We start from the raw sequence: 22390 nt of genomic DNA on the forward strand, positions 1-22390 counted from the left end.
CTTTGTACTCCAGAGGCTGAGGCTTGATTGCAGATTGACTGTAGGTGTGTGCGGGAGGAACCAGAATCTCCGCCCAGCTTCAGGCAAGACACAGAAGGGAGAGGGGAAAACAGCACAGAAGACGCAAAAAACCCAGATCCTGACACAATATTATATATGTATTGGGACACTCTATGTAACATTTCAGTCCTTCTATTTTCAAGGTGAGACATAGATGAGAAGCCACACAACACCAACATGTGCAAAGTATTTTATCTTATGTTGATTACTGCATGCTGTAAGTCCTTCTATACATGAAGCTATATATATATATATATATATATATATATATATATATATATATATATATATATATATATACATATACACGCACACGCACACAAGACTCCAACTACTAACATGGCCAAGACCAAAGAACTGTCAAAAAGAACTACACGGGAGGAGCTGGTCAATGACCTGAAAAGAGCTGGGACCACCTTTTCCAAGGTTACTGTTAGTAATACACTAAGACGTCATGGTTTAAAATCATGCATGGCACGGAAGGTTCCCCTGCTTAAACCAACACATGTCCAGGCCCGTCTTAAGTTTGCCAATGACCATTTGGATGATCCAGAGGAATCATGGGAGAAAGTCATGTGGTCAGATGAGACCAAAATAGAACTTTTTGGTCTTAATTCCACTCGCCGTGTTTGGAGAAAGAAGAATGATGATTAACATCCAAAGAGCACCATCCCTACTGTGAAGCATGGGGGTGGAAACATCATGCTTTGGGGGTGTTTTTCTACACATGGGACAGGATGACTGCACTGTATTAAGGAGAGGATGACCGGGGCCATGTATTGCGAGATTTTGGGGAACAACCTCCTTCCCTCAGTTAGAGCATTGAAGATGGGTCGTGGCTGGGTTTTCCAACATGATAATGACCCGAAGCACACAGCCAGGATAACCAAGGAGTGGCTCTGTAAGAAGCATATCAAGATTCTGGAGTGGCCTAGCCAGTCTCCAGACCTAAACCCAATAGAAAATCTTTGGAGGGAGCTCAAACTCTCAGCGACAGCCCAGAAACCTGACTGATCTAGAGAAGATCTGTGTGGAGGAGTGGGCCAAAATCCCTCCTGCAGTGTGTGCAAACCTGGTGAAAAACTACAGGAAACGTTTGACCTCTGTAATTGCAAATAAATGCTACTGTACCAAATATTAACATTGATCTTCTCAGGTGTTCAAATACTTATTTGCAGCAGTAAGATAAAAATAAATTATTTAAAAAATCATACAATCATACAATTTAGATTATGTCTCACAGTGGACATGCACCTAAGATGAAAATTTCAGACTCCTCCATGATTTCTAAGTGGAGAACTTGCTAAATCACAGGGTGTTCAAATACTTACTTTCCTCACTGTATATATACTGGACACAACCTCAATTCCAATGAAGTTGGGACGCTGTGTAAAACTTAAAAAAACTAAAATACAAAATACAATGATATGCAAATCCTTTTCAACCTATATTGAACTAATTAAACTACAAAGACATGATATTTAATGTTCAAACTGATAAACTTTATTGTTTTTATCTAAATGTTAATATTATTATTATATTATTAATAATTAATATATAAATGTGATGTCTGCAACTACAACAAAAGAATTGGAAAGTTGAGGAAATAGTTAAAATGCACCTGTTTGGAACATGCCACAGGTGAACAGGTTAATTGGAAACAGGTGAGTGTCATGATTGGGTATAAAAGTCAGCTCAGTCATTCACAAGCAAGGATGGGGCAAGGTTCACCACTTTGTGAACAACTGCGTGAGCAAATAGTCCAACCGTTTAAGAACAACATTTGTCAACATACAATTGCAAGGAATTTAGTGATTTCATCATCTACGGTCCATTATATCATCAAAATATTCAGAGAATCTGGAGTAATCTCTGCACGTAAGCGGCAAGGCCGAAAAACCAACATTGATTGCCCGTGACCTTCGATCCCTCAGGCGGTACTGTATTAAAAACAGACATGAATGTGTAAAGGATATTACCATATGGGCTCAGGAACTCTTTAAGAAACCTTTGTCAGTTAACACAGTTTGTCGCTACATCTTCAAGTTCAAGTTAATACTGTACCATGCAAAGTGAAAGCCGTATATAATAATAATAATAATAATAATAATAATACATTTTATTTATAATGCACTCTTCATTAAACAAAATCCCAGAGTGCTACAGTAAAAGAACATTAAAATACTGATTGCTAAAAACTAAAAACATCAGCAGTAAGCTTTTCTAAATAAAAAGGTCTTTAAATTAGCTTTTAAAAAGTCCAGGTTCTGTGTAGCTCTCAGCTGGGCAGGGAGGCAATTCCATAGTCGCGGTGCAGCTGAAGGGAAGGCTTGGTCCCCCATTAACAGAGCCTGATGGGGGGGACCAGGAGGAGCATGGTGCCTGTAGATCTGAGGGTGCGGATTGAGGATTGTGCAGTGATCAGGTCTTGCAAATACAGTGGCACCTGAACGGTGATGCATTTATGTGTCAACAGAAGAATTTCAGGGAGCCAATGCAGTGATTTAAGAATGGGAGTGACACAAAGTGAAAGTGTGCTGTGGTCTGACGAGTCCACATTTCAAATTGTTTTTGGAAATCATGGACCTCGTGTCCTGCAGGCCAAAGAGGAGGCATCAGCGCAAAGTTCAAAAGCCAGCATCTGTGATGGTATGGGGGTGTGTTAGTGCCCATGGCATGGGTAACTTGCACATCTGTGAAAGCACAATTAATGCTGAAAGGTTTTGGAGCGAAATATGCTGCCATCCGAGCCACGTCTTTTTCAGGGACATCCCTGCTAATTTTAGAAAGACAATACCAAACCACATTCTGCACATGTTACAACAACGTGGTTTCCTAGTGCAAATCATTGTATTCTATTTTTTTTTTTTTTTTAAGTTTTACACAGCATCCCAAATTCATTGGAATTGGGGTTGTACATGTATATACTATATATATATATATATATATATATATATATATATATATATATATATATATATATATATATATATATATATATATATATATATATATATATATATATATATATATATATATATATATATATATATATATATATATATATATATATATATATATAGAGAGAGAGAGAGAGAGAGAGACTGTGCCCTCGTTTTTCTCTTTTAAATTTCTTTATTCTCTTAAATAAGACCTATTGTGCTTGTGTCTGCTATATAGCGCTAATCAATGACACCCGTCTGTCATTATGTTATAATTTGCACATTTTAAACTGGAGGACGTAATAAAAGAAATAAGTCAGCTGACCGCGTTAGAAAACTGGGTTGCCCAATGGGAGCTGACATTGCTGTAAATGTCATCACAGCAAAGGGTCAGCATGTCTCATGGATAGCTGCAGATCAGGCTAACTAGCAGGCATTTTTAACAATGTGTACCAAAATTACGATGCAGTGCTGCCGAATTCTGCGCGTATCACTGAATAAGAAAAGAAATAGAGAATGAAGTAAGTACAGAGCAGTGGGTGTATGCTGTTGGTGGTGAAAACGGGGATTGATTGTCAATATGGCATCTTGAAAGAAAGAAAGAAAGAAAGAAAGAAAGAAAGCGATTAAAGATTGCTCAAACATTCACGAATCACTCCAAATACTTGAGAGGGTAAATGTGAAGAGGAAATAACTATAACATGATTAAAAGCTCTAAAAAAATCAGTTTTGGATAATAAGTCTGCTTTAACATTGTCCAAATGTGTGTAATGATTTAACACATGTTCTTCAGGGTCCTTCACCTATTAAAATTTAACCTTGCATTTATTCAGTGAAGGTGTTTTTTGGCTGAAAGAATGAAAAACATGGATTCTTACAGTGAGGTTGCTTCTCCATATAACTGACCTGTACTCTGATTCCATTCCAGGCACCTGCTTGTCACCATTGAGACGGATACATTTAATTCGATATTGTGGAACATTGCAGGCAAGACAATTGTGACAAGCAGGTCGGGGATCCTTCATTAGAAAAGTTACATAAAGCATCTTTTGTGGTACGCTAAAGCAGTCACTTTTCGGAAGGGACAACTCACCATCTTTCTTTAAAATGAATATTAGTTTGGTAGAGATGGCTGTCTTTAGTCAGGCTCGCAACTTGCTGGTAGTGTCCAGGATGCAACCTACACAATGCTTATAGTTACAGGGATACACATAGGCAATCTAATGTTGATTGACAGACAGCTGTTAAGATAGTAGTGGTGTTTTCACAGCTTACTTCATCCGTAAAACCCTGCTGACCTGGCTTTATATTTTGAATTTGAATTAATATAATCAAATAACGACCAGGTCACTCTGCATGGGTGAGCCTCCACAAAGGCAGAGGAGTTTAGATGGTCCCACCTTAAACATGAATCAGTGCTGTTCCAACAGTCAACAAATAAGAACAGAGTGGGCCATCTGGCTGATACAAGCAAAAAGCCTGAGTCATTTTTTGGATTCATGAACTACTAGATGATAATGTGAAAATTGGACAGAAATTCTATACACCAGGGAGTTTTATGAGATAAGAGAATCTTATCCCACAAAGTGGAAATTTACATAATGGACAAATTAAAAATGGATATACAATATTAAACATTTTTGACTATGGGGTTTTGTTACTGCCTGGCTTAGAAGAGTATATTTATGTAAAGGCATACGAATGTGACAATAAAACTATATAATAATTGTCTTCTCAGCAAATTATTCTTTATTAGCATCACTTTCTGCTTATTTTCGCATTCTGATACCTTCTGTTATCTTGCTTTATGTGCGTAAATGATAAAGGAATTATATTTTAATGATTCAGCAATATATCTGAGACCACTGGAAGAGTATCTAATGTTCTAGTAACTGTTTTGGCGTGTGCCTACAGTCCAAGCATTTCCAATCTCTTTGGCACCTTAGTCTCCCTATATGAGTACAAAGATTACATGGGGCTGCAGTGATTAATTGACTAATCATGACTAGTTGACAATAATAAATGATTGTCTGCCATGAACATGACTGCCACTAAAACGTCTTTGCCATGTGCAGTGGATGGCACTTCCGGCACTGAGAACATCTTGGAGCTTTGGCGTCAGCACTACAGTAGATTATTTAACTGTGTTCAGAGTGAGCCTTGTGTTATGCCTGATGTTGACCATGCAGATGGAATCCTGTCACATGAAGTCCTTAAAGCTGTCACCAAACTATCTAATAATAAGGCCAGTGGGCAGGACGGTGTTTCAGCAGAGCATTTAAAATTTGCAAGTGTGAGGTTAGCACCACTGCTTTCCATCTGTCTCACGGCTTTCCTTATCCATGGATTTTTACCTGACTGTTTGTTAACTGTACTGCTAGTCCCTGTCATTAAAGATAAGACTGGAAAAGTTGGCAGCTCTAACAACTACAGACCTATAGCTCTGGCCAGTATAGTCTCAAAAATCATTGAATTAATCTTGCTTGACAGGATCTCCCACTGTATTAAATCCACAGACAATCAGTTTGGGTTTAAGGCTCTGCTGGGCACAGACATGTGTATATATGCTCTAAAAGAGATTATTGACAAATACAGGAGGCAGAACTCATCAGTTTTTATGTGTTTTTTAGATGCATCCAAGGCATTTGACAGAGTGAACCACCGAAAATTATTTATGAAGCTGATGCAGAAAGGTGTACCCAAATATATTGTGCGTATTTTAATTTATTGGTATGGACAGCAGACAGTGCAGATTAAGTGGGGAAACAGGGTTTCTGCCCCATTTAGAGTCACCAATGGGGTTAGACAAGGAGGAATCTTGTCCCCAGTTCTGTTCAACTTGTATTTAGATGAACTGTCTATAAAGCTCAAAAGATGTAAAACTGGATGTGTGGCTGGGAATTTTGTCCTCAATCATTTAATGTATGCAGACGACTTGGTTGTGTTTAGTCCGAGCACCGCTGGGTTACAGCAGCTACTCAACATCTGTTCAGCTTATGGTGTGGAGTATGACATCAAGTATAACGCAACTAAGAGCATGATCATGATTTGCAGGACTAAAGAGGATAAACACATGCGGTATCCTGATTTTTGCCTGTCTAATGTTGTATTGAATGTTACAGCTAAAATTAAATATCTTGGGCACATCATCACTGCGGACATGGCAGATGATGATGATATTTATAGACAATGCAGGATGTTGTATGCACAAGCTAATACTCTTCTGTTCAAGTTCGGTTCATGCTCTGATGATGTAAAGTTAATGTTATTTAAATCATATTGCACACCACTATACACTGCTCACCTCTGGACTCGGTACAAAAAAGCCAGTCTACAGAGGCTGCAGGTGGCTTATAATGACGCGTTGCGGGTGCTCTTGAGGAGGCCACGATGGACCAGTGCGACTGAATTGTTTGTCACCGCACGTGTGAATACATTGCAAGCTGTACTGAGAACTTTAATGTACAGGTTTATCTGCAGACTGAACAAGTCAGAAAATGAAATTCTACTGTCACTCACAAGCATAAGATGCAGTGCAATTCGCTACCAATCCAGAATGTGGAGACATTGGTATGGTTGTCTTTTTAAAACATAGATGTTTGTTGTTTTGTATTGTTGCTGTCTGTCTGTTTTTTGAATGGACCACGAGTCCGAAATAAAGATGAATTGATTGAATTGATTGTAGTTAGGCCTGTTACGATAACTAATTTTGAAGAGCAATATATTGCTGAACTGCATATAGCCGATAAACAGTAATATTAAAACCAAACCATAAAACAGAATCATTCACAAATGCAACAAAGAATACAACACTTAGCAACAACACGTAACAACAGTAATTAGTTTGTGCAAGTTTAGTTCATAATTTCAACCTACTACAGCTCAAATCTTATCATATTGCAGATATAATTTCCCACTACTACAAAGAAAAAGTACCCACAATAAATGTTGGCCCCCCCAAAATGATTATTCCATTTATAATATATTGAATGATAAGTCAATATAGTAATCATAGTTGTATTTTACTTATTGTAATTATTACCTGGACTATACAGACTCTAAAACACATTCAAACTTCTATAAAGACAGTGGCCTTATTAGTGGCATTATCAAAATGTCAATTTCTGATTTTTAATTGTATTAATTTTCAACAATACACTTTATTCATACATATTATGTATTAAGAAGCCTCTGGTAAGCTTTATTTGGTGAAGAATGTATTTAAAAATCTTAGTGTAGAAATAATCATTCGACAAGGTGACTATGACACACTCCAAATTATTATGCAAATTGTGTTTAAGGTAGATTTTTATTTGTTTTCCAGTGAAGCTCATGGATGGTATTGTGTCTCAGGGCTCTTTGGCTCAGTAAAATCTGTCCAATTAAAGAAAAAAAAATACTTTAGAACAACGTTCCACACTATTAAGCAGACCACTATTTTCAAGCAATATGGGAAAAAAAGGATCTCCTAAGTGCCGAAAACTGTGAAATAGTTGAGTCCCTTGGACAAGATATAAAATCTTAGATATTTCACGAAAACCTAACAGTGATCATTGTACTATTAAGAGATTTGTGGCTGATTCAGAGCACACACAGATTCGTGAAGATAAAGGCACAATGAGGAAGGTTTCTGCCAGACAAATACATCAGATTAAGAGAGTAGCTGCTAAATTGCCATTGCAAAGCAGCAAACAGGTATTTGAAGCTGCTGGTGCCTCTGGAGTCCCACAAACATCAAGGTATAGGATCCTCCAGAGGCTTGCAGTTATGCATAAACCTTCTATTCAGCCAACCTTAACCAATGCTCACAAGCAGAAACGGCTCCAATGGGTCCAGAAATAGATGAAGACTAAATTTCAAACAGTCTTGTTCACTTATGAGTGCCAATGCACCCTGGATGGTCCAGATGGATGGAGTGGTGGATGGTTGGTGGATGGCCACCATGTCCCAACAAGACTGCGACGTCAGCAAGGAAGTGGCGGAGTCATGTTTTGGGCCGGAATCATGGGGAGAGAGCTTGGCCCCTTTATAGTCCTTGAAGGTGTGAAAATAACCTCTGTAAAGTATGTGGAGTTTCTGACTGACCATGTTCTTCCATGGGCCAAAACGAAGAACTGTGCTTTTTGTAGCAAAATCATCTTCATGCATCACAATGCACCACCTCATGATACAAGGAATAACTCTGCATCATTGGCTACTATGGGCATAAAAGAAGAGAAACTCATGGCCCCCATCCTCCACCCTACTGAGAACCTTTGGAGCATCCTCAAGCGAAAGCTCTCTGAGGGCGGGAGGCAGTTCACAACCTCACAAGTTCAGTGGATGCAAGAATTGTGAAGCTCCTATCAAATAAGCCGTCCTATGTTAAAATGTAACTTGTCCTGTAAAAATGCTTTGATTGAAAGAGCTTTTGATTTCATTAATAGGCTAATGATTCTAATTGAAAAATAAACAAATTACCATTTTCAGTTCTTTACAACAATAACATGGTTTGAAACTCGATTATGCATAATAATTTGGAACAATGCATTTTTTTTATTTAAAAAAAAAATACTGTTATCATTGAGAGATTTGTTCAATAACATTTGAATTGTACTCTAAAGGTTGATGACTTCAAAATTATGATGACTGTTATTTATATTTACAATTTAGCAAAATCAGACAAAAAATATAATTTGCATAATAATTTGGAACACAGTGTAATCAAAGAAAAAAAAAAATTCCCCCAGTAATATTTCACTCACACACACTCAATAATGTAATGTTTTTCTTTTTGAGATTTACATGTAAAAATACTTTAGGAACCACTGCTCCAGTTCATCTCTCTAGTCAACAAGTACTCAACTTTATTTATTTGTAAATAAAGCACTGACGTCTGTCCATAAACTTTGAGCAGTATTCTCCCTTCTCTGTATATATGGGAAAGTGTTGTTATGGCTTCTGTAGTAGCTTATCACAAAAAAGTGCAACTTTTAATTATACCCAAAAAGTTTACAAAAGCACTTAATAATAGAAAGAGATCAACTTTTGAATCCCTTTATTACTCATTCCACACACTATTATTTTCCCATGAAGTACAAAAGAAACACTTAGAGATTCTGCTGCAGTCTGTGGCCTTGACAGTGCTCCTCTGAACAGAAGTGGAGATCGATGCTGTTGCTAAGGTGGTAACCATCTCATGCAGTTAAACAGACAAAAGAGAAATATTAATAAATCATCCATAATTAGTCTCGAGCAATGGGTGTTTTCATAATCTAGATTTTAATTACTGTGTTTGATTTCTTGAGAAAGATTCAGAACTGTAGTCTCCTTCTCTAATACTTTGAAAGTGATTAGAAGGGTCACAAAACTGAGTGTCCCTGCTCTTGTCAGGCACATGTAGAGCATGCTGCTGAATGCATCACAGAGATGACATGGAAGCTGCTAAATTTATTAACTTGGCCTCAATAAGAGTTTCCATGGGAACTAGTGAGACTGGTGATGGAAGATGTTCACTCAAATCAATGATCATCGGATATGCAGACTAGACTAATTTAACACTAGGGCTTTACTACATGCTGCAAAATTACTACTGTAGTGAAATCACCCAGCCCCATGTTCAATGGCATGAATCTATCTATTTCAAATATGCAGCAGACCTTACCAATCCAGCTTTTTTCAGTTCAAATAACAATATCGATACCTGGTTAACTTATTACAAATGGATTCAGAAACTGTTATTCATCCTGCAGTTTTGCTGCATCCCTAGTAATGATAATTTCTTAAAATAAAAAGTATGTTTCCGTCTACACAGTTATACTTATAAAGTCTGGCGCCTCCTCTTGGTGGGCCATGCCTGGAACATTTTCCCATTGAAGTCATCCAAGAGGCATTTGAAACAGGCAGCGGCTCTATTCCAAGCTCCTCCCATAGCTCAGAACTGTAAGTGTGAGTAGCAACATAGATTAATTGCTAAATCAAGATCAAGTTCAAGGAGTAAATAAAATAGTTTTGTTGTGTGTTGTTGTGATGCAGTTTACTGTGATGTCAGCTCCCATTGGGCAACACAGTTTTCTAAATCAGCAAGCCTGTTTCTTTTATTAAGTTGTTTTAGACAAATATTGTGATTTAAAATGTGCAAATTCTAGCATGATGATCCACGGGTGCCATAGATTATAACTATATAGCACACACAAGTGCAATACAAACAAAATGCTAAATCATTAGTAAAATCTGTAACATTTGTAACATTTTCATTAAAAACAGTACATGAGTGTGGACTGTGTAAGGCCAGACTCACTTAAGACTGAACAATGACACTATTGTAAAAGAGACAGAGGCATTAGATCAGCAGGACATTGAGTGCCCATTTGTGTGACTCTGTTGTTTCCCTCCTATTTTTAAAATCACAGTAGTTAAAGTTAAGACCTGTTCACCTCTCAACGGCTGTCAGAGCAAATCAGCTTGTTTTTGTTATTGTAGAAGCACAAGTGTGGTCTCACCCCAAGATGCTTGTCACAACAAATGACATGACTTAGCAATCTCAGATTTTCTCAAACATATTTCAGATTTGTTTAGTATGTTCTTTTGCTCAAGTTCACTGCTTCTCAAATGGTGGTAGCTACTTCAGTTGATACATGGATTACTCTGCTACTCTCTTTGATCTATATTTCTGTCCTCCATTTCCCCCTAAATTTTTCTTTACTTTAGACCTGAAACCCAAATATTTTCTTAGATGGTACTTGCCGTGAAATGTTTGACAATCACTGCTCTAGTCTACAAAATAAATATGCATATTGAATATATTAATAAGTCAGTGTGGTGTTTGCTATATCTCTGTGTTTCTGAGTTCCCTAGCCATATCATAACTGCAATTGCCTGGTTTAGTTTGTTTTTCATACTGTCCAAACAATATATTATGTATATTAGTGTAATGGTGTGGTCTTTTTCCAGGTGGTGGCCTATCATTTCTGTCAGGCTGACAACACATACACTTGCCTGGTGCCAGAGTTTGTGCACAGTGTCGCTGCCCTGTTGGCCAGAGCACCACAGCTCACCCCTTACAGAGAGTTGCTGGTCCACGAGCCACATATCCAAAATGCTCTGAGTCTGCGATCCTGTGTCCAAGATCCGATCTCTGCTTTCAAGAAGGGCGTACTGGAGCCTTTAACCACTCTGCGCAAAGGTAAGACTCACACAATCAAAGACAAATGTGATATTCATTTTTAAAGAGTTTTGAAAGTTTAAAATAGCATCGCTTTTACGGTGTCTGCTTCCGTCCTTTTGCAATTAGGACCCTCTCTGCAATCTCCTGTGTGATATTACCCATTAATGAATTTGTGAGTGGGCCATTGATTATGTTACTGCATGGTGAGGGTCAGCAATTTGAGAGAGTGGCTGGTGTGAAACAGATGTCAGGTCATTTACATAGGGGAATGACGAGTGTTATTTTTGCCCCGGTGAATCATCAGCTGCATCCCACATGATTTCAAGGTCACAGGACACGTCGGGAAGCCTGCTGTGAAGGTTGCATCGGCTTTTGCTCTTCCTTTCTGTCCTTTCTGGATTGATGACTGGGTGCTTGGCTCTGTAAAAAGAAGACTGTTTTGTCTACTCAATCTCTATTAGAATAAAATGGAGAGTGTGAACGTACAAGTCCTCACTGGTGGGAGGTGACAACGCAGATCATCTGAAGCGTGATGGATATATTCAGTTTGAGCCTAATAAACTACAGAGGCCTCTGCTCCTCTTTATAGCAGACTGTAATCAATAGCAGCAGTTGGTGTTTTTCCCAGCGTGAGACAAGCTGCAAAACAAGACACGCTTTGTCCTGGATCCATACCAACTGTCAAAGCATATGTCTGTGTGAACTTTATGTTCTTTACTGGATCAAGAATTTTATATATGTGTATATATAAATATACATAGTGGATATAAAAAGTCTACACACCCCAAATGTCAGGTTTTTGCCTGACATTTTTGCAGCCACATCTTCCAGCACAAGCCATGGTCCACAGAGAGCTTCCAAAGCATCAGAGCTATCTCATTATTCAAAGATATCAGTCACGTGAAGGCTACAAAAGAATTTCCAAGGAATTAAATATACCATGGAACACAGTGAAGACCGTCATCATCAAGTGGAGAAAATATGGCACAACAGTGACATTACCAAGAACAGGACGTCCATCCAAAGTTGATGATAAGACGAGAAGAAAACTAGTCAGGAAGGCTGCCGAGAGGCTGACTGAAGAAGCTGCAGGAATTTCTGGCAAGTACTGGCTGTGTAGTACATGTGACAACAATCTTCCGTCTTCTTCATATTTTCTTCTGGGCTATGGGGTAGGGAGGCAAGACAGAAGCCTTATCTTACAAAGAAAAACATCTAAGCCCAGCTTAATTTTGCAAAAAGACATCTGAAATCTCCCAAACACGTGTGGGAAAATGTGTTATGGTCTGTTGAAACCAAGGTTGAACTTTTTGAACATAATTACAAAAGGTATATTTGGTGCAAAAACAACACTGCTCATCACCAAAATAACAAAATAACCAAAATAACACCATCCCATCGAACACCTGTGGGGTGATCTGAAGAGGGCTGTGCACAGGAGATGCCCTCGCAATCTGTCAGATTTGGAGCGGTTTTGCAAAGAAGAGTGGGCAAATATTGCCACATCAAGATGTGCCACGCTGATAGGCTCCTACCCAAAAAGATTGAGTGCTGTAATAAAAGCCAAAGGTGCTGCAACAAAGTATTAGTATATATTTTTTCCCTTTAAAGTTTTCAGTTTGTTTTACAATTGCATTGTACAGGTTATAGGTCACATTTAAGATGGAAAAAGTTGTGAAATTATTTGTCTTGCTGTCATTATTTTACATGACAAAAACCTGGCATTTGAACAGGGGTGTGTAGACTTTTTATATATATATATATATATATATATATATATATATATATATGATGAGAGCACCCGCGGAGGGTGAGGTGGAGATATATATATATATATATATATATATATATATATATATATATATATATATATATATATATATATATATATATATATATATATATATATATATATCCACCTCACCCTCCGCGGGTGCTCTCATCCCCTCTTTTCCATGCTCTGGACCTTTACCAGAGGGGCCTGGTAGCTTGAGGGTTCTGCACAGTATCTTTGCTGTTCCTAGTACTGCACTTTTCTGGACTGAAATGTCTGATGTTTTTCCTGGGATCTGCTGTCGCCACTCCTCCAGTTTTGGAGTCACTGCCCTGAGTGCTCCGATGACCACGGGCACCACTGATACCTTCACCTTCCAAGCCTTCTCCAGCTCTTCTTTGAGCCCCTGGTATTTCTCTAGTTTCTCATGTTCCTTTTTCCTGATGTTCCCATCACTTGGTACTGTTGTCCACCACAACAGCTTTGCTCTGTTGTTTATCCACCACCACAATGTCCAGTTGGTTTGCCATCACCATCCTATCAGTCTGTTTCTGGAAGTCCCACAGGATCTTGGCTCGATCATTCTCCACTACCTTTGGAGGTGTTTCCCACCTTGACCTCAGGGTTTCCAGTCTGTACATGCCCATTATGCCGCTCCATGTATGCTTTTCCTGCCAGCATCTGACACCCTGTATGTGCTGGATTGTCTCAGGGGCCTTTTTGCACAGCCTACACCTTGGGTCTTGTCTGGTGTGGTAGATCTGGAGCTCTATTGCTCTGGTGCTCAAGGCCTGCTCCTGTGTAGCCAGGATGAGTGCCTTTGTGCTGTCCTTCAGTCCAGCTTTCTCAAGCCATTGGTAGGATTTCTTGATATCAGCCACTTCAATTATGTTCTGGTGGTACATCCCATGCATGATTACTGGCTGGGCGTAGCTGTTTATTGCCTTGGTCTTGTTCTTGTCATTGAGCTGACTCCTTAGGACTTGCCTTACTCGTGTGAGATATTTGGCCGTGGCTGCTTCCCTTGTTTCCTCTTCAAGGCTGCCATTTGCTTGTAGGATACCAAGGTACTTGCAGCTGTCCTCAATGTCTGCTATTGCTCCTTCTGGGAGGGAGACCCCTTCTGTGTGGACTACCTTCCCTCCCTTTGTCACGATCCAGCTATAGTTCTCAAGCCCGAATGACATTCCAATGTCAACCAGGTATTGTTAATGAAAGTTAAAAGTTCAGGCCTTATTGTAATTCCTTTGAAAATTACTTCATGTCAAGAAGTCAAGTAACTTAATATGGCAGAGGATTAGACATATAAGTAAGGTCAGTGTAACTATCTCTGTAAAGTAAATATTTAATTCCAAACACTTTTAAGAACTTATTTTAAAATGACATAAAAATACAATAAATGGTTCAGAAACATAGGGGGTTGTTTTTTTAAATGTCTGAGATAAGTTCAGCATTCAGCATAAGTTCTGCTTCCCTGTTGACATTAAATTCTCATTAATATTCTCTATTATGTCAGACAAAGTATAAAAACACCACTCTCTCTTGGCTCTGTCCTCTCTTGTCAGTGGTTACTACTGACAGCTGTCAATCACAAGTCTATTGCCTCGAACCCCTTTCTAGGTTCAATGTAATTTCCATCCATCCATTTTCTTCCGCTTATCCGGGGCCGGGTCGCGGGGGCAGCAGTCTAAGCAGGGACTCCCAAACTTCCCTCACCCCAGACATGTCCTCCAGCTCCTCCGGTGGGATCCCAAGGTGTTCCCAGGCCAGCCAAGAGACATAGTCCCTCCAGCGTGTCCTGGGTCTTCCCCGGGGCCTCCTCCCGGTGGGACATGCCCAGAACACCTCCCTAGGGAGGCGTCCAGGAGGCATCCTGAGCAGATGCCTGAGCCACCTCAGCTGGCTCCTCTCAACGTGTAGGAGCAGCAGCTCTACTCCGAGCTCCTCCCGTGTGACTGAGCTCCTCACCCTATCCCTAAGGGTGCGCCCAGCCACTCTGCGGAGGAAACCCATTTCGGCCGCTTGTATCCACGATCTTGTCCTTTTGGTCATTACCCAAAGCTCATGACTATAGGTGAGGGTTGGAACGTAGATTGACCGGTAAATCGAGATCTTCACCTTCCGGCTCAGCTCCTTCTTCACCACAATGGACCGATACAGCGACCGCATCACTGCAGACACTGCACCAATCCGCCTGTCAATCTCACACTCCATCCTTCCCTCACTCGTGAACAAGACCCTGAGATACTTGAACTCCTCCACTTGAGGCAAAGACTCACCACCCACCCGGAGAGGGCAAACCACCTTTTTACGGTCGAGAACCATGGCCTCGGATTTAGAGGAGCTGATTCTCATCCCAGCCGCTTCACACTCGGCTGCAAACCAATGTAATTTTTTAGCAGAAATTTGGATGGAAAATTTGAATGTAAGACAGTGATTTTACAGGTACAATTCCTACAAAATTACATAGCACAGGTTTTAAAGTAATCATAGATCATTTTCCAGTAGACACTTTTTGCATTCTTTGCCTACACTTCAACACATCTTTCCAGCTACCTCCATAAAACATCACCACATCTCACAAAATATCACAAAATGTGTGATTTGGATTTTGGATTTTTGGATGGGTCTCCAGATGCCATTGCCAGTTCAGACCCAACTATTGTGCCAGAATTACTACGGTACCCATCCAACATATCATGGTTGTGCAGGAACATTAATTGCAAAACATTTTCTCAAATGTCCAGTGTGATCCCAGTCCATTGTACCTTTTGTGTTTTGTGCTTCCAGAGAAGAGGCTGCCTGAAGAGGACTACATCATTTTGGTGGATAGTCTGAATGAAGCAGAGTTTCATAAACCAGATTACGGCGACACCATTGCAGCCTTTATCACCAAAATAATCTTCAAATTTCCACATTGGCTCAAGTTAGTGGTAACTGTCAGGACAGGTCTTCTGGTGAGTCTATTAAATTCATGTCTAATTTTGATATTAAAGGTGCATTATGTAACTTTTCTGGTGGAGGAGATGTTATTGCTTTGCTGGAATGCTCCGTAGTATAGTATAGTACTAGAAATGTACTGAAACCTGCTTGTAAATGTTTCGGTTGAGTCTAATTTTACGTATCTTCAAAACAGCAATATTGATTTAATCTGGTAGGCAAGAAGAATACACACTTCTACAATATTTGTTGTCCACTGGGACATGGGATTGATTGTCAAGTAGATTGGCGGCACATATGGAATGATCCAAACAAACTGAGAGACTGCATAAAATAAACAGTGAGTCTTTATCCAAGGCAATGTATCACTACATCTGGTGTTTCATGCTACATAAAACCCCACAAAGACTGGTTAAAGGCCTCTTGTTTTTCTTCATTGATTCACCCATATAAAGAATGATGAAGTTATCAGTGCCAAAAGGGCAGGATTTGTGAACCAAATGTTTCTTCGCTGAAATTAGCGACTCTAAATTTGGTTGTTTTCTCTTGTCTCAGAGTTACATTTTATTGACACGATGTAGGCAGTGTAGCATTTGGCTGAGTTACTTGCTTCCGTCTGATGTATTTTCTCAATCCGGTGGGTAATCCTGCCAAACAGCATCCACATCTGCCTCGTGGCACCGGCCAAGCCTCCGGGATTAGGCACTGAGTGGATGTAAAACTACCGGAGTCTACAGAAAGTCTGAATCCTGGAGGCAGCCAACGATTTACACAATTGGATTATAGTTTGGAAATACGCAAAACACATATAGAGTCTTTTCTTTATCGTGCACTTGAGCAACTACCAGGCAACAATAACAAGAGCCCATCTAGGCACATGGATATATGTTAGTCAATCATCAGAATCAGAATCCCTGGTAGTGCATTTAAAGTTATATGAAATAAAGCATTATCATGTTATATATGGATAATGCTTTATTTCATATATATATATATATATATATATATATATATATATATATATATATATATATATATACACACACACACACACACACACACACACACACACACCCCCACACACACACACACACGCACACTCACCTAAAGGATTATTAGGAACACCTGTTCAATTTCTCCTTAATGAAACCATCAATCAACCAATCACAGGGCAGTTGCTTCAATGCATTTAGGGGTGTGGTCCTGGTCAAGACAATCTCCTGAACTCCAAACTGAATGTCAGAATGGGAAAGAAAGGTGATTTAAGCAATTTTGAGCGTGGCATGGTTGTTGGTGCCAGACAGGCCGGTCTGAGTATTTCACAATCTGCTCAGTTACTGGGATTTTCACGCACAACCATTTCTAGGGTTTACAAAGAATGATGTGAAAAGGGAAAAAACATCCAGTATGCGGCAGTCCTGTGGGCGAAAATGCCTTGTTGATTCTAGAGGTGAGAGGAGAATGGGACGAGTGATTCAAGCTGATAGAAGAGCAACATTGACTGAAATAACCACTCGTTACAACCGAGGAATGCAGCAAAGCATTTGTGAAGCCACAACACGCACAACCACTTGTGGCGGATGGGCTACAACAGCAAAAGACACCACCGGGTACCACTCATCTCCTCAATTTGCACGAGCTCACCAAAATTGGACAGTTGAAGACTGGAAAAATGTTGCCTGGTCTGATGAGTCTCGATTTCTGTTGAGACATTCAAATGGTAGAGTCAGAATTTGGCGTAAACAGAATGAGAACATGGATCCATCATGCCTTGTTACCACTGTGCAGGCTGGTGGTGGTGTAATGGTGTGGGGGATGTTTTCTTGGCACACTTTAGGTCCCTAAGTGCCAATTGGGCATCGTTTAAATGCCACGGGCTACCTGAACATTGTTTCATCCCTTCATGACCACCATGTACCCATCCTCTGATGGCTACTTCCAGCAGGATAATGCACCATGTCATAAAGCTCGAATCATTTCAAATTGGTTTCTTGAACATGACAATGAGTTCACTGTACTACAATGGCTCCCACAGTCACCAGATCTCAACCCGACAGAGCACCTTTGGGATGTGGTGGAACGGGAGCTTCGTGCCCTGGATGTGCATCCCACAAATCTCCATCAACTTCAAGATGCTATCCTATCATTATGGGCCAACATTTCTAAAGAATGCTTTCAGCACCTTGTTGAATCAGTGCCACGTAGAATTAAGGCAGTTCTGAAGGCGAAAGGGGGTCAAACACCGTATTAGTATGGTGTTCCTAATAATCCTTCAGGTCAGTCTGTGTATATATATATATATATATATATATATATATGTGGGGGTGTGTGTGGGGGGGGGGGGGGGGGGGTCGGGGTGTGTGTGCGGGGGGGGGGGGGGGTGTGTGTGTGTATATGTGTATGTATGTATACATACATATTGTCATGACGCCCGTTTGTTCCTGTCCTCCCGTGCTCTCTACCCCTCCCCGACCTGTCTGCCCGGAGCTGGGCGGAGTTCGAGACTTCTCCCGCACGCACCTGGAGCGCATCAGCGTAATCACCGCCACCTGCTGCATTTATTAGTATTTGAGGGCTCGGCAGACTACACTCGGCGCCAGACCGTCCGCGTGTAAACGTGAATGTTCCAGCTCTGTTCTTGCATTCCTGTTACCCGTTTGCTAGTTCTCATTTTGGATTTTGCCTCCCTTCCAGACTCCTGCCTTCACCCGCTCCTGCACCTGCCTCTACGCTCCGACTCCTGCCTCCGCCCGCTCCTGCACCCGCCTCTACGCTCCGGTACAGTCATCTCCCTCCACTCTGCCTGTCCTGGTCTCTGGCGTTCCGCCTGCCTCCTACCCTGGGTCCCGCTCCTTGGACTACGCTGGCCCTGTTTGTCCTGGTCTCGTCCCCGCCTCCGTCTTCACTCCAGTCCTGGCTTCCCGTTCCCGACCCGCTCTCCGTCCGTCTTGTCTGCCTCCTGCTTCCTGGATCCTCGTGTTTGTTATCAGACTGTTTAAGACTGTGATTTCACTAAAGACTTGTAAAATAAACACTGTAACCTTGCCCCGAGTCTGCACCTCTTGGTCTTTCCCGCACCCGTTACGACAGAACGGTCTGGCCACGATGGACCAAGCGGACTCGGGTCCAGATCAGGCGCTCCGGCAAGCGCGCTCTCACCATGAGGCAATGTTGGGGCAGCACGAACAATCTATCTGGACTCTTTTAGACCTGAATCAGACCTTGACCCAACAAGTGGCGCAGCTCAACCACCAAGTGGCCGCGCTCCTTGTTGCCCCGCCTGCGGCCGCTGGGGGGCCGCCGCGTCCTCCGGAACCGAGGGGCATGGATCCGGAGCCATATTCGGGCCAGCCTCATCTCTGTCGGGGATTCCTATTCAAGTGCGAATATGTGCCATGAAGATACGCTTCATTTGTGGATTACTTCGAGGAAGGGCTCTCCAGTGGGCTGAGGCACGGCTAACCCACACACCGGTGGAAACTTTGGACTATAATGAGTTTATCACTAACTTTAAATTGGTGTTTGACCACCCGCACTACCGGGACAATGCGGCGTCCCGCCTACTTACTCTTAACCAGGGCTCTAAGACGGTGGCGGACTACACCATCGACTTCTGGACGCACGCGGCAGAGGTAGATTGGACTGAGAGCACTCTGCAAGCCGTTTTCGTGCGGGGGCTGAATGAGCACCTAAAGGATGAACTGGTGTCTCGGGATGAACCCTCCGATCTACGGTCACTCATCACCCTCACCAACCGGATCGACAACCGGCTCCGGGAGCGTCGGAGAGCGAGACGACGCTCACCAGCCCCGCCGGAGCTACGCGCCGCTCCTCTGGGCATCGCCTGGCCGGAGCCTGCCTCTACCGCGGCGAGCGCGGGCACTTTATAGCCACTTGCCCGGCTCGGCCAAAAGGGGGCGCCCACCAGTAGCGCTGGGAGTACTGGTGGGTGAGTCACACATCCCGGATACCAATGATAGACTGCGGCTTACTGCCAACCTGTGCGTACGCTCAGAGACTCTACCTGTTTCCGCCCTCGTTGATTCCGGGTCCGAGAAGGATTTTATCGACGCCTAAGTCGCAGAACAGCTCGGCGTACACCTGGAACCCCTTGAACGCCCCCTAAACGCCCAGGGACTTAATGGACGTTTTTTGGGTCGTGTGACCCACGTCACGGAACCCGTCACCGTGGTTTTGTCCGGCAACCACCGTGAGACCCGGCAGTTTCACGTCCTGTCTTCTTCCGCCTCCGCGCTAGTTTTAGGCTACCCCTGGCTTCGAGCTCATAACCCCATCTTTGATTGGGCCCGGGGTGGGGTTTCAGGGTGGAGTCCCGAGTGCCATGCCCAGTGTCTCCAGTCGGCCCTACCTCCCGCCAGGGGGCCCGGTTCCGCCATCAGCCCATCCCAGGACGTTCCTAGCCTGTCTTCGGTTCCGGCGGAGTATCACGACCTCAAGGAGGTTTTTAGCAAGAGTCGGGCGCTCTCCTTACCTCCGCACCGCCCCTACGATTGTGCCATAGACCTCCTCCCGGGTGCCCCGTTACCGTCCAGTCGGCTGTATAACCTCTCGAGGCCGGAGCGAGAGTCTATGGAGGAATATATCCGGGGTTCTCTGGCCGCGGGAATTATCCGACCTTCTACTTCCCCCGTGGGTGCGGGCTTCTTCTTCATGGCCAAAAAGGACAAATCACTGCGCCCCTGCATTGACTACCGGGGGTTGAACAATATCACCGTTAAAAACAAGTACCCACTCCCCCTTCTGGACTCTGCTTTCACGCCACTCCACGGAGCCACCGTTTTTTCTAAACTGGACCTGCGAAACACCTACCATCTTGTGCGCATAAGGGAGGGGGACGAGTGGAAGACGGCGTTTAAGACCCCCCTTGGCCACTTCGAATATCTGGTCATGCCCTTTGGCCTTACCAATGCCCCTGCAGTGTTCCAAGCCCTGATTAACGACGTTCTCCGTGATTTTCTGAACCGGTTCGTCTTCGTTTATCTGGACAACATCCTGATTTTTTCCCAGTCCCTTCAGGAGCATCGCCGTCATGTCCGCCTGGTTCTTCAGCGCCTCCTAGAGAACAAATTGTTTGTTAAGGCAGAGAAGTGCGAATTCCATGCGGAGGAGGTCGGGTTTTTGGGCTTCATTGTGGGGCGGGGCCAAGTGAAAGCCGACCCCGAGAAAATCCAGGCTGTTGCGGATTGGCCCGTCCCGACCAACCACAAGCAGCTCCAGTGGTTCATCAGCTTCGCCAACTTTTATAGACGTTTTATAAGGGACTTCAGTAGGGTTATCTCACCCCTAACTAAACTTACCTCTCCTGCGTTGCAGTTTTCCTGGTCCCCCGAGGCGCAGTCAGCCTTCGAGAGGCTCAAGAAGCTGTTCACCTCTGCTCCCATCCTACACCAGCCCGACCCCCGGCGCCAATTCATCGTGGAAGTAGACGCCTCCGACTCGGGAGTGGGGGCCGTGCTGTCGCAGAGGTTTGAACCCCACAATCGCCTCTGTCCCTGCGCCTTCTTCTCCCGCCGGTTGTCCTCGGCTGAGGCCAACTACGACGTGGGGGACCGGGAGCTTCTGGCCGTCAAACTTGCCCTGGAGGAGTGGCGCCACTGGCTGGAGGGGGCGGAGCAGCCGTTCGTGGTCTGGACGGACCACAAAAATTTGGAATATATCCAGTCTGCCAAGCGACCCAACTCTCGTCAGGCTCCCTGTTTTTCAGTCGCTTTAACTTTCTCCTGACCTACCGTCCCGGGTCCCGGAACATCAAGCCGGACGCACTTTCTCGCCAGTTCACCCTGGAGGACAGCCCGGGTCCCGCGGAGATGATCATTCCTCCCTCATGCGCTGTTGGCCACTGGGAGATCGAGGACACCGTCCGTGAGGCCCAGACCAATGACCCTGACCCAGGTAACGGCCCACCTGGTAAACTGTTTGTCCCAGACTCTGTCCGCTCCCAGGTGCTCCAATGGGTCCACGCCTCCAGGTTCGCCTGCAATCCCGGTGTGAGTCGCTCTCTCTCTCTGCTCAAGAGGCACTTCTGGTGGCCCACCATGGACACGGACACCCGGGCCTTTGTCTCTGCGTGCCAGGTATGTGCTCGGGCCAAGGCCTCCCATTCACCCCCTTCTGGACTCTTGTATCCCCTTACAGTTCCTCGGCAGCCATGGTCCCATATCGCAGTGGACTTTGTGACAGGACTACCTACCTCCCAGGGGAACACAGTCATCCTCACGGTGGTGGACTGGTTCTCCAAGGCCGCCCACTTCATAGCCCTGCCCAAGCTCCCAACGGCCAAGGAGACCGCCGATCAGCTCACCAACCATGTCTTCCGCCTTCACGGCATCCCGGTGGACATCGTTTCGGACAGGGGGACCCAGTTCACATCCCAGGTGTGGCGAGCCTTTTGCAGCGGTTTGGGGGCGATGGTGAGTCTCACGTCCGGCTTTCACCCGCAATCAAATGGGCAGACGGAGCGGGCTAACCAGGACCTAGAGTCTGCACTGCGATGCACCGTCTCCGCTA

At 43.2% G+C, this 22390-nt stretch overlaps 2 protein-coding genes across 3 annotated transcripts in view; both read left to right on the forward strand.

Moving 5' to 3' along the window:
* gtf2f2a (general transcription factor IIF, polypeptide 2a) overlaps positions 1–22390 on the forward strand; it is a 63341-nt gene that overhangs the window by 36989 nt on the left and 3962 nt on the right. The window lies entirely within an intron of this gene.
* The window catches only part of LOC117389695 (protein TANC1-like), a 99612-nt gene that overhangs the window by 30908 nt on the left and 46314 nt on the right, over positions 1–22390 (forward strand). The window contains exons 10-11 of the mRNA XM_033987414.2: positions 10935–11166; positions 15713–15879. Coding sequence (XP_033843305.1) covers positions 10935–11166; positions 15713–15879 — 399 coding nt within the window. The remainder of the gene's footprint in view (positions 1–10934; positions 11167–15712; positions 15880–22390) is intronic.

The sequence above is a fragment of the Periophthalmus magnuspinnatus genome, chromosome 3 (genome assembly GCF_009829125.3).
Source record: "Periophthalmus magnuspinnatus isolate fPerMag1 chromosome 3, fPerMag1.2.pri, whole genome shotgun sequence".
Classification (NCBI taxonomy): domain Eukaryota; kingdom Metazoa; phylum Chordata; class Actinopteri; order Gobiiformes; family Gobiidae; genus Periophthalmus; species Periophthalmus magnuspinnatus.